This window comes from Coenobita brevimanus, chromosome 7 (genome assembly GCF_032717465.1).
Source record: "Coenobita brevimanus isolate Jiangsu-jjx chromosome 7, ASM3271746v2, whole genome shotgun sequence".
NCBI classification, from domain to species: domain Eukaryota; kingdom Metazoa; phylum Arthropoda; class Malacostraca; order Decapoda; family Coenobitidae; genus Coenobita; species Coenobita brevimanus.
The window spans coordinates 34198805-34213160 of record NC_136960.1 but is presented as its reverse complement, the minus strand read 5'-3'; the positions used below and the strand labels follow the sequence as shown (position 1 = coordinate 34213160).

Below are 14356 nucleotides of genomic sequence, written 5' to 3'. Positions count from 1 at the left end.
AAGAAGTGTAAAAAGAAAACGGCGCCTCTTTACGTCTCCCATAAAAAAGAACCCTTAAAATAAAAAATGAAATAAAAATGAAAGTAGGTAGCATCGGGATGGAGGTGAGGAAATGAGAAATACTAACAGAAATGAAAATTGGAACTATATTCATATTCTGAAATCGTATTCGTTGTGGGCATATGCCATTTATTTCCAAAATACACAGCGCTGTGAACAAGGCGTCATAGCCAAAAGGAAGATTAAATCACTAATTTTTATAATAATACTATTGAAAAGAATTGAAAATATGAAGGATGAAGGTTAAAAGAGTTAAATATGTGTCGTAAAAATATTTGTAAATGTATAACAGACATACTGAAAAAAAACAAAGCAATGAGAACCCGAGGGCAGACTGCTTGGTCCTTAGTCTTGGTTCTATGAGGTGCTTCGGGTCGACATACTGTGGAGGTTTAGGAGCTGTTGAGTGAGGCGGCTTGAACGAGGGTGACGAAGTAATCTTGTCAACGCGACCTCCTAAATTACTCATTCCTAGTCTTCATCAGTCTGGAGAAACTTGGGGTAGACACTGTCAAAGGGCAGACAATTAAAGAATTAATTCTGCACATCTCAGTACTGAACCTCCGTAATTATTCTGATCTTATGCATCCTTAGGAGGAATGAAAACAGTCTGTTACGGCAGATGTAATTTTCAAGAAATTTTCCCTGATAATACAACGCGATCCACAAACAAATAAATTTCCCCCTCCCCCCACAATTTTGAAGGACTTCTTGCTTTTATTTCCTTTTTATTTTAATTGTTTTGTTCATGGTAGGTAGCTAACTGTCGCCTTGCCTGAAAATTTATTCCTGAAAATGTCGGCCCCATCTCCCGATTATACTCGTACAATTTTTACTCGTGCGTACAGTGCTTAGAAGCTGAGGTTACACTGCGCTATTTTTATTCTACATATCCTCCAAATCGCGTCGTCATGTCTCTGGCGGTGATTCCTGGTGTGGGTGAGGAACACAACTATCCTTTCTACCCATGTTTACCGCCGTGAAAAGCTAATGGTGGACCGCGACAAATTCCACTACTTTCAAGATATTTACGTCTATCAGGCAGGTCTTGCCAGGTCTTTGATGGTGAATCATGCGGTCAGTGGCATACAAATAATCTTTATACCTGCCTGTACTGTTATGAATAGCACCAAAATCAAGTGCTTTCAAGATAATTAACTTGAAAATAATTCAGATCGGGAAATCTCTTTTCATAAATAATTGATCTCAAAATCATGAAGGTCGAGTGGTTTCTGTGGCAGTGAATCCTGGTAATAACCTGCGATAAATATCACTCCTTTCAAAGATAATCAACCTCAGAATCAATCGGGTTGTGATAGTAAAAACTGCGACAAATATCTCCCCTTTCAAAGATAATTAACCTCAAAATCGTCCAGGTCGGGTGGTGTCTGTGGTGGTGAATCCTGGTGGTGGTGAGTGAGGTGTGGGAGCATTACACGCCGGTGCGGGTCTTCAAGGCGGAGTATTTAGTGGCGAGAGAGGCACCTGAGCACCATTTAACGTCCCACCTCACATTACACCGGGGGAAGGGGGAGCTAGGCGGCTTTCTGGTTGGTTCAGGAGACAGTACAAAATGGATGGGACGGCAAGCACTTATTTATCAATGTATGCTTACCTTTTAAGTTTTATTCTTACTGCCTCTTGGCGATTATATTCAAGAAAGGTCTGATACTGAAATGGCATAATGAAGGCTTTATCTAATCCCTTCACGCTGAGTAGATTCCAATGAAATGATTTAATTATCTGGTGGTTCCAAAACTAACTGATATATACACCATCGGATCACAGGAGTTAAATTCAGTGTGTTTTCCGTCTCACTCATTTTGTCTACTTTGTTGCTGTTAGTCGTATGGCATTTCGTAGCTACTATTCCTTAGCGCTTTGTTCTGCGCACGGTTGGTTCCGTGCTGGGATCGTAATCAGAAAAGATCCTAAGCAAATCCTATGACAAACAAGTCTCCACAGCAGCAGGATTCTCTTCTCAATTGCTAAATAAAACCGCCTGTTAGTAGCAAGAATGAAACAGAGAAGGCGTCCTCCTCCTCAAGAGGTAACCCGGTCAGTACAAAGCTGTCTCCCTTAAGAAGAAAAAATCGTCTGGCAACAGTGGAAAGAAAGAGAGAGAGAGAGAGAGAGAGAGAGAGAGAGAGAGAGAATCGTCTCAGTGATGATGAATATTTACCAGCGATGAAAGGTTGCACGTAACTTTTTCTCGGCCACTGGTCTCCTCCAGTCTGAATAAAATCGCCGGGAGGTTGCAGGGTTCAAAAGTAAATGACGTCGTCGTATTAAAGGGGATAAACCGGTCCCATCGCGTGTTGCTTTTCCCTTGTGTCCCCTTACTTCTCTCATCCACCTTCTCTTTCTCCTCTCTCGCCCCTTCCCAAATCCATCTACAGCCCTCCTTAATTATATCCCTTCCTCTAGCATCCACACCTATTTCTCCTGCCCGATCTGACACCCCTCCCCCTCTCCTCTCCGTACCTCTGACTCCCTTTCCTCTTCCCTGTCCCTCCCCTCCCTCTCCCCTATCCCTCCCCTCCATCCATCTCTTCATCTCTTTCACCAGCATCCTCACCAACCTCTCCTACTGTCTCTTTCCTCTCTTCCCTTCCCATCCCTCCATCTTCTTCTTTATCTATCTCCTCCACCCCTATCCCCCTTCTCTCTCTCCCTCTTCCTCTTTTGTCTCCATTCCTACCCCTCTCTCTCTTTCCCCCCTCTTAATCTCTCCCCATCCCCGTCCCTCCACGCTTCCATCACCCTCTTCCTCTCTCTACCCTACCTCCCCCTCTCCCCCGTCTTTCATCATCCCCGCAGGCAAGAAGGGAAGGAGCCAAGATATCCCAGTGACCAAAGAGATCAAAGTCACTGGAGGGGCCAAGGAATCCTCTCTACCGGGAGCCATATTTAGAAACATACCTGAGCCTAAACAGTTTCTACGATTTGTTGTGTATATTTTTATCCCCGGTCATACAGTTACCAGATACTTCACAGCTAAACATGAGTGACTGCTAAAGAAAAGAAATACGACGAAACGAATGATTCCTGACAAATCTAAGAAACAGAGTGGCTTGTTTATCGTTGAAACACGGTTAGATCCTCCAGGAATGCGGCCCCACTGCTCCTGATGCTCCACCGTTTCTTGATTAGGATGTGAGCGCCCCCTCGTGGGATTCTCGGAGGGATCTTGATGCGGATTACTGTGCCAGCTCTCCCACTACTTATTAGGGAGGTGTGGACAGGGAAGGAAGACGGACGATGCTGGCTGAGACGAACCTGACGTGCTAATGACGATGAATTAACCCTAGTAAGGCGGTGAAGGAAAACAGGATGATTAATTTAACACGGCCTTATTTAACCTGTAGCTGGTCTATATACACCTGAAGGAGAACTGCAACATCTTATTTTGTGCTGAGTAATTATAGATGTTAGTATCAGCATCGACTCGTGTAACAGAATCTGATAGCGTTTTAAGATATCTATTACGAAAAAGAAAACAGAAAAGTACTTGCCAAGATAAAATACAGCCAAACCTTTTTCCCCTGTATCTGAAAAGCAAGCCACAGCCGAAGGAAAAATACCCAATTATCTAGTTTTCTGTTCAGTGTGGAAAAATTGCTGTATCTAATTACTAAAACATTCTTAACCTCATTACTGTGATGCGTGTGTGCCGGACGTGAATGGGAATGATAGTAATATTGATTTTTATAGACTGGTGTGTGTGTGTGTGTGTGTGTGTGTGTGTGTGTGTGTGTGTGTGTGTGTGTGTGTGTGTGTGTGTGTGTGTGTGTGTGTGTGTGTGTGTGTGTGTGTGTGTGTGTGTGTGTGTGTGTGTGTGTGTGTGTGTGCGCGTGTGTGTGTGTGTGAGAGATAAAGAAATTGGTATTGGATGTGATTTTTATAGATAATGGTGTGTGTGTGTGTGTGTGTGTGTGTGTGTGTGTGTGTGTGTGTGTGTGTGTGTGTGTGTGTGTGTGTGTGTGTGTGTGTGTGTGTGTGTGTGTGTGTGTGTGTGTGTATGTGTGTGTGTGTGTGTGTGTGTGTGTGTGTGTGTGTGTGTGTGTGTGCGCGTGTGTGTGTGTGTGAGAGATAAAGAAATTGGTATTGGATGTGATTTTTATAGATAATGGTGTGTGTGTGTGTGTGTGTGTGTGTGTGTGTGTGTGTGTGTGTGTGTGTGTGTAGTTTAAATAAGACTAAACATGCGTTTAATATCGGTTACAGTGAATGAGTATCTTAATTGATTTAATGTTTGTATGTGTGTATGTGCGATTATTTATGTGTGTGTGTGTGTGTGTGTGTGTGTGTGTGTGTGTGTGTGTGTGTGTGTGTGTGTGTGTGTGTGTGTGTGTGTGTGTGTGTGTGTGTGTGGCCTTCAAGCTACTGAATGCGTGTTTTTCATACAGAATCAGTGTGAGGCGGTTGTGATGTGTCTTGTAGTGTACGAGGAACGTGTCTTAGTTATGTTTTTGTCTCTAGTTGATCATATTGTGCAACTTACATTTTTCGACCAGCATCATTTTTTGAGAATCACAGTGTGCTGGGATACATATATTATAATGTATATTTTGCATGACAAGCGCGCCATCCTTGCTCCCTGGTTGTATATATTATTTTGCATAGCATGACACTGTGTTGAAAATGCATACAGCTGTAGAATATTATACCTTTCCCATTTTTGACGCCCAGACGCATTTTTTAAGAATGCCGTTTTCAGTAAGTAGATATGTTCTGTGTTATAACATTTTTTCCCCACATGCATGACGACATCAGATTTGTTTTAATGTAGTTGACAGATTTTCCAATAAACCTATTTACATCTTAACCCCCTCCATCCGGGTATGTCATTTTGCCTTTTTTTGCTTCTGCCAGACGATTTTATTCATCTTAGGACAGACTTTTCGAACTGAGGGAGTTAGATGTGACCCCTCTCTAACTCCCTTCACTACCAGGGGCTCCTCTAAGCTGAATAAAATCGTCTGGTGATAGCAAGAATAAATGACGTGTCCGCAGTGGAGAGGTTGACCCCTTGACTCCAGTGACGTGTTTCCAGGCTTCACTCTTGTTACTACAGACGATTTTATTCAGCTGACGAGAGCGCCCTTGAAGCGGAGGGGAAAGTGAGGGATCTAATTAAAAGCCCCTCTAGTTCAGGGTCAGTCCTACGGTGAAGAAATCGTCTGGAGCTAGCAAGGAGGAGCTATAAATTACGTCACCGGATTGAAGGGTCTGAATATCATACTTTAGCCGTCGGAGAACTTTTCCTTTTCTAGCTTGTGGCAAAGACATGAGGACGAGGTGAGTAGTGTGTTTCCATAATTTAAGTGGCTGTTCTTTTTCCCATCTTTATCCATTTTTAAAATTCGCTGACGCAATTATTAATTCAGATGTATCAGTCTTTATTACTGCACTGCGTGTATAAATTTTCACTAACCACTAAGATTTACTTAAATGTATAATATATTCAACGTACATTAATGCACTGTATGTATCTAAGTCCTTTCTATACGCTAATGTCTACTTTTAGATGTAAAAAATATTTCTACATACATTATTGCACGGTTTATCAAATTTCTCACTAAAGTTAATACTTACATAAATGTTTAAATAAAATACTTTATATACTTAATAACTCACCTACGGTAGTTAAATCTACTCAAACCATATCTAAAATTAATTAATCACATAAAATAATGCTAATGCAAGGTACGTTTTTATAAATGACATATGAACACCTTGCATACTTCAGTAATTCAACTCAACTAAAATAAACTTATTGAAATCCAACTTTAGAATAGCAGAATATTATTTGACTAACTAGGTAAGTTAAGGAACTTGCGCTCAAGTTAACTGCGCTCTGTGAAAGAAAATACAGTAACAAAATGATAATAGTGAGAATTAACACAAAAAAGATATTTTCAAAACAGAGCAACCAATCTTTCCAAGAATTAGGAATGACGATGAAGACTTATCTATGTACAGATCAAAATAATTGACTATGGGATGAAGCAGTAATTTGATGTACACATATTTATATGAAAATCAGAGAATTAAACTAATTAAGACTTCAGTTTCCTTCAAAGTAGGAAGTTGTGAAGTCTGTGCATATATCTGAAAGGAACTGCAGATATTAAATTAGCAAGCATTATACAAATTCTAATTGATGAAAAACTGAGCAAGTAATCTACGGATGCTCAAATAACTTGCTTTGATGCAAATTAATGAAGCAATGTGGAGAACTGAATAGACAGTCCTTCAGAAATTTCATGAGGACTTACATATATGCTATTTAGATTAGCAAGTTAATGAATACAAATGGAAAATATGGCATCATATCCTACGACCATTTGTGAAAAATTACTTACATAGCAGATCAGTGCATCAGAGTAATTAATAGTCTGCCTTTATCTTTCAAAAAATATAAATAAATAAATAAATAAACCCAGGAGGAATCCTGTATTAATCTCGCTCCTCCCCTTTTTTTCTCCCCAGCTAACCCGGAGGGGCCTGGATGCTGTGCTATCATCCTCACTATCGTCTCCTACCTCCTCATCATCGCCACCTTCCCCTTCTCACTATGCATGTGCATCAAGGTAAGAGTCATCCCAATATTTCTTTAGTATTTATTTATAAGACCACCATAATTCTACACATTGTAGTGCTAAGAAGTTCGTGTACAGAGACTTGAACTACAGTATTATTATGTACTTTTTAAATGCAGGGAATGGTTAAGCAACATTATACAGTAGTCTGACGACCACTTAGAGGTTGGATTGGGCCACTCAGCTTCATACATGATGGCTTCTAGAAGCTCATACTATTGCCATACCCTACATAGTGTGACATCCGCTGTGCCATGGATTGAAGAATTCAGCTGTGCAATGAAAGAAATATGGTATACGGCATTAGAAACTGGATGTTTTCATCATTTTCAGAATGTAAAGCACTGTACGAGTCTTCTTACTTTTGTTTTTTGTTTTGTTTTTTTGTTACTGTACATCTGGAGACAATAATTCCTTTCCACTCTCTCGAAACAATTTCAAAATATACCGGTAGGTATGTGATATTGCTGAAACACTCACCGCCCATCCAATTCGTCGCCATCTTGTTTTATTAGTTCTTTTTTTTTAATAGCATATCAGTTATAACAATTAGATATTACTGAAAACTCGAACAAAATTAAAATAGTTTGGAATCTTACTTCACGAGTCTGAATATCATCAAACCAAAGTATGGTCTTCTCAAAATTATTCAACAAATGGTTTGACATCGCGCTTCACTGGCTTGGAATATGAGATATGTAAAGGAATTATTGGCGGATAGTATATATGACTCATTTTCACAGCTGGAGAGACTGCAAAGGTAAGCTGACGCATTTATATTTCATTACCAGTGTAAACAAGGTTGTAAGTTTTCTTCATTTGCATAATTACTTCTGTTAACATTACGGGCATCGCAGAAAGGTAATTTGGAAGATTTGTTTGTCAGTGGGAAGATGCAGAAGAAACGTTAGAACAGAGAACTAACTTGAGGTACTGTAATGAGAAATCAACGGGTAGGTAACAGGTGGTGAAAATTGACTGGGAATGAGTAGATCTTCAGCCAGTTTCAGATAGGGAACCTTGATTGAACAGGTGTAACTGAGAAGAAATTTGATTGAGACAACGGGCGTAAGGACATTAAAACACACACACACACACACACACACACACACACACACACACACACACACACACACACACACACAGCTCAAAAAGAGGTAACTGATATGAAAACTGATTATGTACTGGAAGTCTTAAAGGCAAGGCAGTATCTGATAAACCGACCGACGAACAGTAGTTGAAGTGAAAGTGTTACAAAGTGAGTAGAATTAGACTTCCAAAACTACAAAAGGATAGTGAGGTTGTTGGGAGAGAGGATAATGGGGAGTTAGTAGCTCTAAAAATATAACAAATAGACAGAGATTCAATGGTAGTCAGTTTCGTTGCGAATGGGTAGATGCAGAGGGAATAAAAGAAAAAAAACAATGAAAGGAAAGAAAACAGAAACAGAAAGTGGCTGAAAATACCCAACTGAAGGACGACGTAAAAACAGAACTCTTGGTCGTGGAAAAAAAGAAAAACGAGGGGGGACGGTAATTGGTTTAAAGGAAAGCTGGTTGGGAATGGGCTATTGCAGAGGCAGCTTAAGATAAGAAAACTCTATAGGAACAAAGGCTGTTAATATTAAGGCTGACTGTGAATGGATAGACGTATAAGCGTGGTTATAAAACAATGCAGAGGTAATTGGTTTGAAGAAATTTAATTGGGAATGCCTAGAAGTAGACGCAGTTTAAAACCTGAAGAGAAAAATAAAAGAAAATGTAACTGAGATGAAAGTGAATGAAAGATTAAAGTTGCACACACTGGATAAGCTGAAGAAACCATCCGAACGAAGGTAACCAAGATGAAAATTATTTGGGAATGGGTGAAAGTAATCGGAATTTAAGAAAATGAAATCGAGGAAAAAATGGTAGAGAATTGTTAATTTCAATAACTTCCTAAGAAGCTCTGGCTCACGAAAGATAATTGAATGGCACTTTTATTAGGAAACGGTAGATGATGAAACAATTAAGACTAAAAAAATTATACAGCCCAAAGAGGGAGACGACTGTTGACTGGGAGAAGTTGCTGTCAAAAGTAACGTCAGATGAGGGAAAGAAACCGAAGAGAGGTACATATATTGATACACGACATAAAAACAAGTAACTACTCAACACACAGATACATATCTTATAATCATATATATCACATAATCTAGTACACACACACACACACACACACACACACACACACACACACACACACACACACAGATCAAACAAGAATAGAGACATAAATATTCAAACAATATACATAAATCAATACAACAAATTATACAGATTTACATAACACACGGCAGATCATTCTCATAAATAAATATATCATATGACTACAGAAAGAGAGAGAGAGAGAGAGAGAGAGAGAGAGAGAGAGAGAGAGACGTTACTCGTGCACATATCGTATGCACACACACACACACACACACACACACACACACACACACACACACACACACACACACACACACACACACACACACACAAACACACACACACACACACACACACACACACACACAAAGGAGAGACGCACAAAGCAACACAAACAGACAATACAGACACACATAAAGCCCACAAGCACACATACTGTACATACATCACAAAGCCAGACACGCACACAACTCACACACGGACACAAGGGAACACACACACACACACACACACACACACACACACACACACACACACACACACACACACACACACACACGCACACACACGCACACACACACACACACATTCAGTAGGTATATTTGGCTTATCGGAGGCGTAAGGTCAAGTGTTGTGGGGATGATCGTGATATTAGCCTTCCCAAGTGTTCAATATCACTGACACTGCACGAACTTAAACACCTAGGGTCATGAGCAGTTGCGTGGTGATGAGGCGGTGATGATGGGTTGTGGTGGTGATGAGTTGTGGTGAAGAGTTGTGGTGGTGATGAGTTGTGGTGAAGAGTTGTGGTAGTGATGAGTTGCGATGAGTTATGATGGTGATGAGTTGCGATGAGTTGTGGTGGTGATGAGTTGCGATGAGTTGTGGTGGTGATGAGTTGTGATGAGTTGTGGTCGTGATGAGTTGTGAAAAGTTGTGGTGGTGATGAGCTGAGATGGTGATGATTCGCGGTGGTGAGTTGTGGTGGTGATTAGTTGTGATGGTGATGACCTACGGTGTTTATGGATCGCAGTGATGGGTTGTGATGTGATGATTTGTGATGGTGATGAACTCTGGTTGTGATGCGCTGTGATAATGGGTTACGATGTTGATGGGTTGTGATGATGAGTGGTGATGGTGATGACTTTTGGTGGAGATGGGTTGCGGTGATGATGATTTGCGACGATGGGTTGTGGTGGTGATGACTTGTGCGGTGATGAAGGCTGGCTGTGATGAAGACTGGTGGTGATGAATTGTGATGGCGATGAGTTGTGGTGGTAATGAACTGTAAAACTTTGATGTTCTTGGGTTAGATGTGTAAGAGTAATGTATTGTGGAAATGTATCAAGATGGTTGTGAATTATAGTGGTGATTTGTGGAGAGATTAGTTGTGACTGTGATGAGAGGTGATGACAATAAACTGTAAAATGATAAGAATGGTAGGAGAGGTGTGAAGAAGTGATGTGTTGTAGAAATGTGTTGGAATGGTTATGAATGAGAGTGATGAGGAGTGATGATGATTAGTTGTAATGGTGATGTGATGGTAGTAAGCTGAGAAGTGAATTGTGTTGAGTTGTAGATGTAATGTGTGATGCATTGTGGAACTGTTGGGATGATTATGACTGAGACGGGTTAAGAACAAGTGTGATGAGTTGAGATGTGAAAGTAATGCATTATGTTAAAGGAAGCTGGATTTAACCCCTTCAATTCCGGAAGCTCCTGATTACTGATTGGAAACAGCAAGGATAATCGTATAATACAGGGCGTTCAGAGAAATTTTTGAAAAGCTTATGGAGGCTATCATTTCCTTAATTTTGATTAAAAAATGCAATATCAACGAGGGTCAAATTCTTAGCCGACACGGAGCTACAGTTACTAATGACCTGATTGGGGAAAATAATCTCCTTCATAATTTAACTGCACTATCATCAATAACTTTAACTCCGGAAGGGCTGACAATCGGACATATGCTAATACAGTATTTCTCACTCAAATTTAGCCCTCAAACAATCTTCCGACCTATCTAAAAAAAATTCGCTGGACACTCTGTATATAAGAACTCAATTATGGATGAAAATGAAGACCTCTCACGAATGCCTCCCAGGTCATCTCACAGACACGAGGCGCTGAACACACCCACACAGGGGAGATAAGAGATAAGAATGAGAAATGGCTGTCAAGGTTGAGAGATGGCATTTAAGACAATAAGGTTGGGTGCCAGAGAGAGAGAGAGAGAGAGAGAGAGAGAGAGAGAGAGAGAGCTGGTATGGTAGAGGTGCTGGTGGGTCTCCATGGCCCACAAGACCCACACACCCAACGGAACCAATAGATAGTGAAGGGAGGGAGACAAAGAGAAAGGGAGAGAGATATACAGACAGAGCGAGAACACAGGAGCAACCAGCCGACCTGCCATAATATATCAAAGTAAATTGTCGGAGGCAGCCAGCGGGTCGTGTTCCAATACATACCACCACTGTCCACAACCTCGTCCTCTCTCTCTCACTCTCTCCTGTCTCGTCATCCAGACTCCATATTATCATGGTTAATCCGCTGAATCACATGGCGTAATTTATTGGATTTCTATTGCTCTTTCCAGAAGATTAATCTGATCTCATAAAAGAGTTTTCTAGTATGAAAGGTAAATGATGTACTCGGCCTGAAAAGATTAATACTGTAACAGGAAAAACAGGAAATATTTTAGTCTTAAGAAAATAGTTTGATCTTAAGAAAATAGCTTTGCGTTAGCTAAAAAGAAATGGAAGCAGACGAAAAGGGGTTAATCTCTGCTTTTGTAAAGTTACGGACCACAGAGAGCTTATCCTAGAAAGTAGGCGTGAGTTCAAAGGTTAAAGTGTTTAGCCCCCCTCCCCTCTCTCTCTCTTAATCCATCCTCTCTCTCTCTCTCTCTTAATCCATCCTCGAGATACCGAAGCTAATGAAGTGGCTTATCTCTATCTTGACTATATACTCATAGAGCACACACGCAGCTACAAGTCTACCTCACGCTTTAAACTAAAGCTAATATTCGAAAAAGGTCTGCAACCAATTTACGAGATAAACAGTTTTCCATAAGGTAATTTGTATGACGTATTGGTTTCATTTTAATGGATGGTTCCTTTAATATTCACTCAAAATATTTAATTGCTTGGTGGCTGTATGAGTTAAGGCAAACGTTTGTATATGCAATCTTAAACAAGACTGAAGTTTAGGAGATATAAATAGAGTTCCTAATGTTCTGATGGCATAATAGAAAGTGGAGAGACCCCGGTATCATGTGCTGGGAGACAGAAGATGCTCGTTGCTGCCTTATTGTCTACATGATATAACACTGAGCACAGGAGAAAACCTTTGGCTCTGATTGTAGCTTATGTGCTGAATGACGAAGAAGTCGTTCATATTCTGAATGATAAAGCTGCTGTATTTTTTTTTTCCCCGAGCAAAACAAACGACAGAATATATCAATTTATCTGCCTATGAACACTCACAATCTCTCTCTCTCTCTCTCTCTCACACACACACACACACACACACACACACACACACACACACACACACGCACACACACACATAAAATCTATTTTCCCAGAACCGAACCTTGAAATTGGATAAACACTAAGCACCTTTAAAAAGTCCTCTTCCTCCCTGCTAACTCCACCTCGCTCCTCCCGTAGTCTAACCCCTTCACCTCGAGAACCTCACTGTTATTCTGGTTTCCATGGCACCAGACGATTTTACTCAGCTTTGGAGTAAGCCCTAGTTGTGTAGGGGTTAATGATCGTATTAGCATGTTGTTCTTGTAGCTATCATGCGACTTTATTCACCCCCCCCCTCACACACATACACACACAAACACACACACACACACACACACACACACACACACACACACACACATATTTATTATCTACAGCGACTCTCAGAAGGAAAGGCCTTAAGCTGGGGAAATAATAGTTGAGGGAATTCTAGGAAGCTGCACATCACCCTGAAATCAGTAAACCCATGTACAACCCGTAGACGAGTAGGATTAAAGCACGAGAGGAGACGGTTTAGCACACCTGACCTGTACGAAGCATAAAAGCCAACACGGTTTCCTTTACTCCAGTCAGAAGTAAGAGACACATATATCAGGTACGCCAAAGCCTCAACCCGGGAAGGTCATAGTGAATGTTTTGATGGGCTAGATGCATCGATAATTCAGAAGGTTAATTTATGGATACATGGAAGAAAATCAGTGAAAGGAAAGAACACTGAAGAATACAATTACACTCATTTCATCAACACTTGGTCTAAGACCACAATCCCTCAACCTTCAGGGCTCACTTGCAAAAATAGATCAAAACCATAGTTATGTTAATCATGAAGAAGTGCTACGGAAAAGATGTTGAGACGTAACATTTCTGCATCTGAATTATGTAAAACAAGCTGCAACGGGACAAAAATCTAGGCCAGGTTGAAATGAATGGTATATAATGTTAGTTGTCGGAGAGACACATTGGCCACCTACAACCGCATCAACAGGGGGTACTGGGTAGGAAACTCGTGATGATAGCAGGGAGAGGAAGCAGAAAACGTATGAGGGTAGTGTGGACAGTAAAGATTTGTGTCAGACTCTTACAAAGGTCTTTCAGACGTCTAGCCCAATATTAAAGGCTTCAGGAAAGTCCCAATAGGAAGATGAAGAAAGGGAAAAGCAATAAAAAAAAAAAAAAAAAAAAAAAAAAAATATTGTTAGTGGTGCGTCTACATGGAATCCATACATTAAAAAAAAAAAAAACATAATTAGTGTGAAGTGGTCATTAGAAAACACCATAACATTCATAACAAGAGAAGAATACCGAAAAAAAAATCATCTTATTAATCTGGAGTGAGAAAAATCCAGAAACAGGGAGAGAGAAAAGTACGAAAAGAGGAGACTTAAACAGTGTACACTGTGCCCACAGTCATTCACACACCATTCAAGCTCTGGGAATCCTGGCTTTACCTCGTGAAGTAAATGGTTACGGTAAAAGCCAGTCTCATCTTTTATGTAGACTTTAAATGCGCTAGTATATATCTCATATCACAATGTGCAACATATAATGTCTGCTGGAGACATACACACTACTTACTAGGAATGTCAATCCACATGATGTATATCCACAACCCTGTTGTCCCAGACCATAAAAAATGTCTTAACACATATTGAATCTCAATCTCATTGTAGTCCAGACGATACAAGAATTTCATGATAGAGCAGGTAAACCAGACTGAGCCAGTTACCTGACGTCATAGAAACTAACCATGGAAATCTACTAGACATCCCCACTGTTATTCTCAGATTTCGGAGGGCATAGGCAAGGAGAGCCCGAGAGGACGATCAAGAGCAGAAGGCAGGAGATAGGGTCAGGCAGGTTTGCCGTCACAATACGTTACGCTGTCAATCACATTTCGATATAACTGTACAATTAACTCCGTAACCCAAGAATGCCCTATAACTCACCTAGCTTACAATACACGGAGGGG

The 14356-nt window shown here is 40.5% G+C and overlaps 1 protein-coding gene across 7 annotated transcripts in view; it reads left to right on the top strand.

Moving 5' to 3' along the window:
• The window catches only part of LOC145404478 (mechanosensory protein 2-like), a 707991-nt gene that overhangs the window by 405026 nt on the left and 288609 nt on the right, over positions 1-14356 (top strand). For all 7 annotated transcript variants that reach the window (XM_080276074.1, XM_080276065.1, XM_080276027.1 and 4 more), the window contains one exon: positions 6556-6656. In XM_080276074.1, the coding sequence (XP_080132200.1) occupies positions 6556-6656 (101 nt within the window). The remainder of the gene's footprint in view (positions 1-6555; positions 6657-14356) is intronic.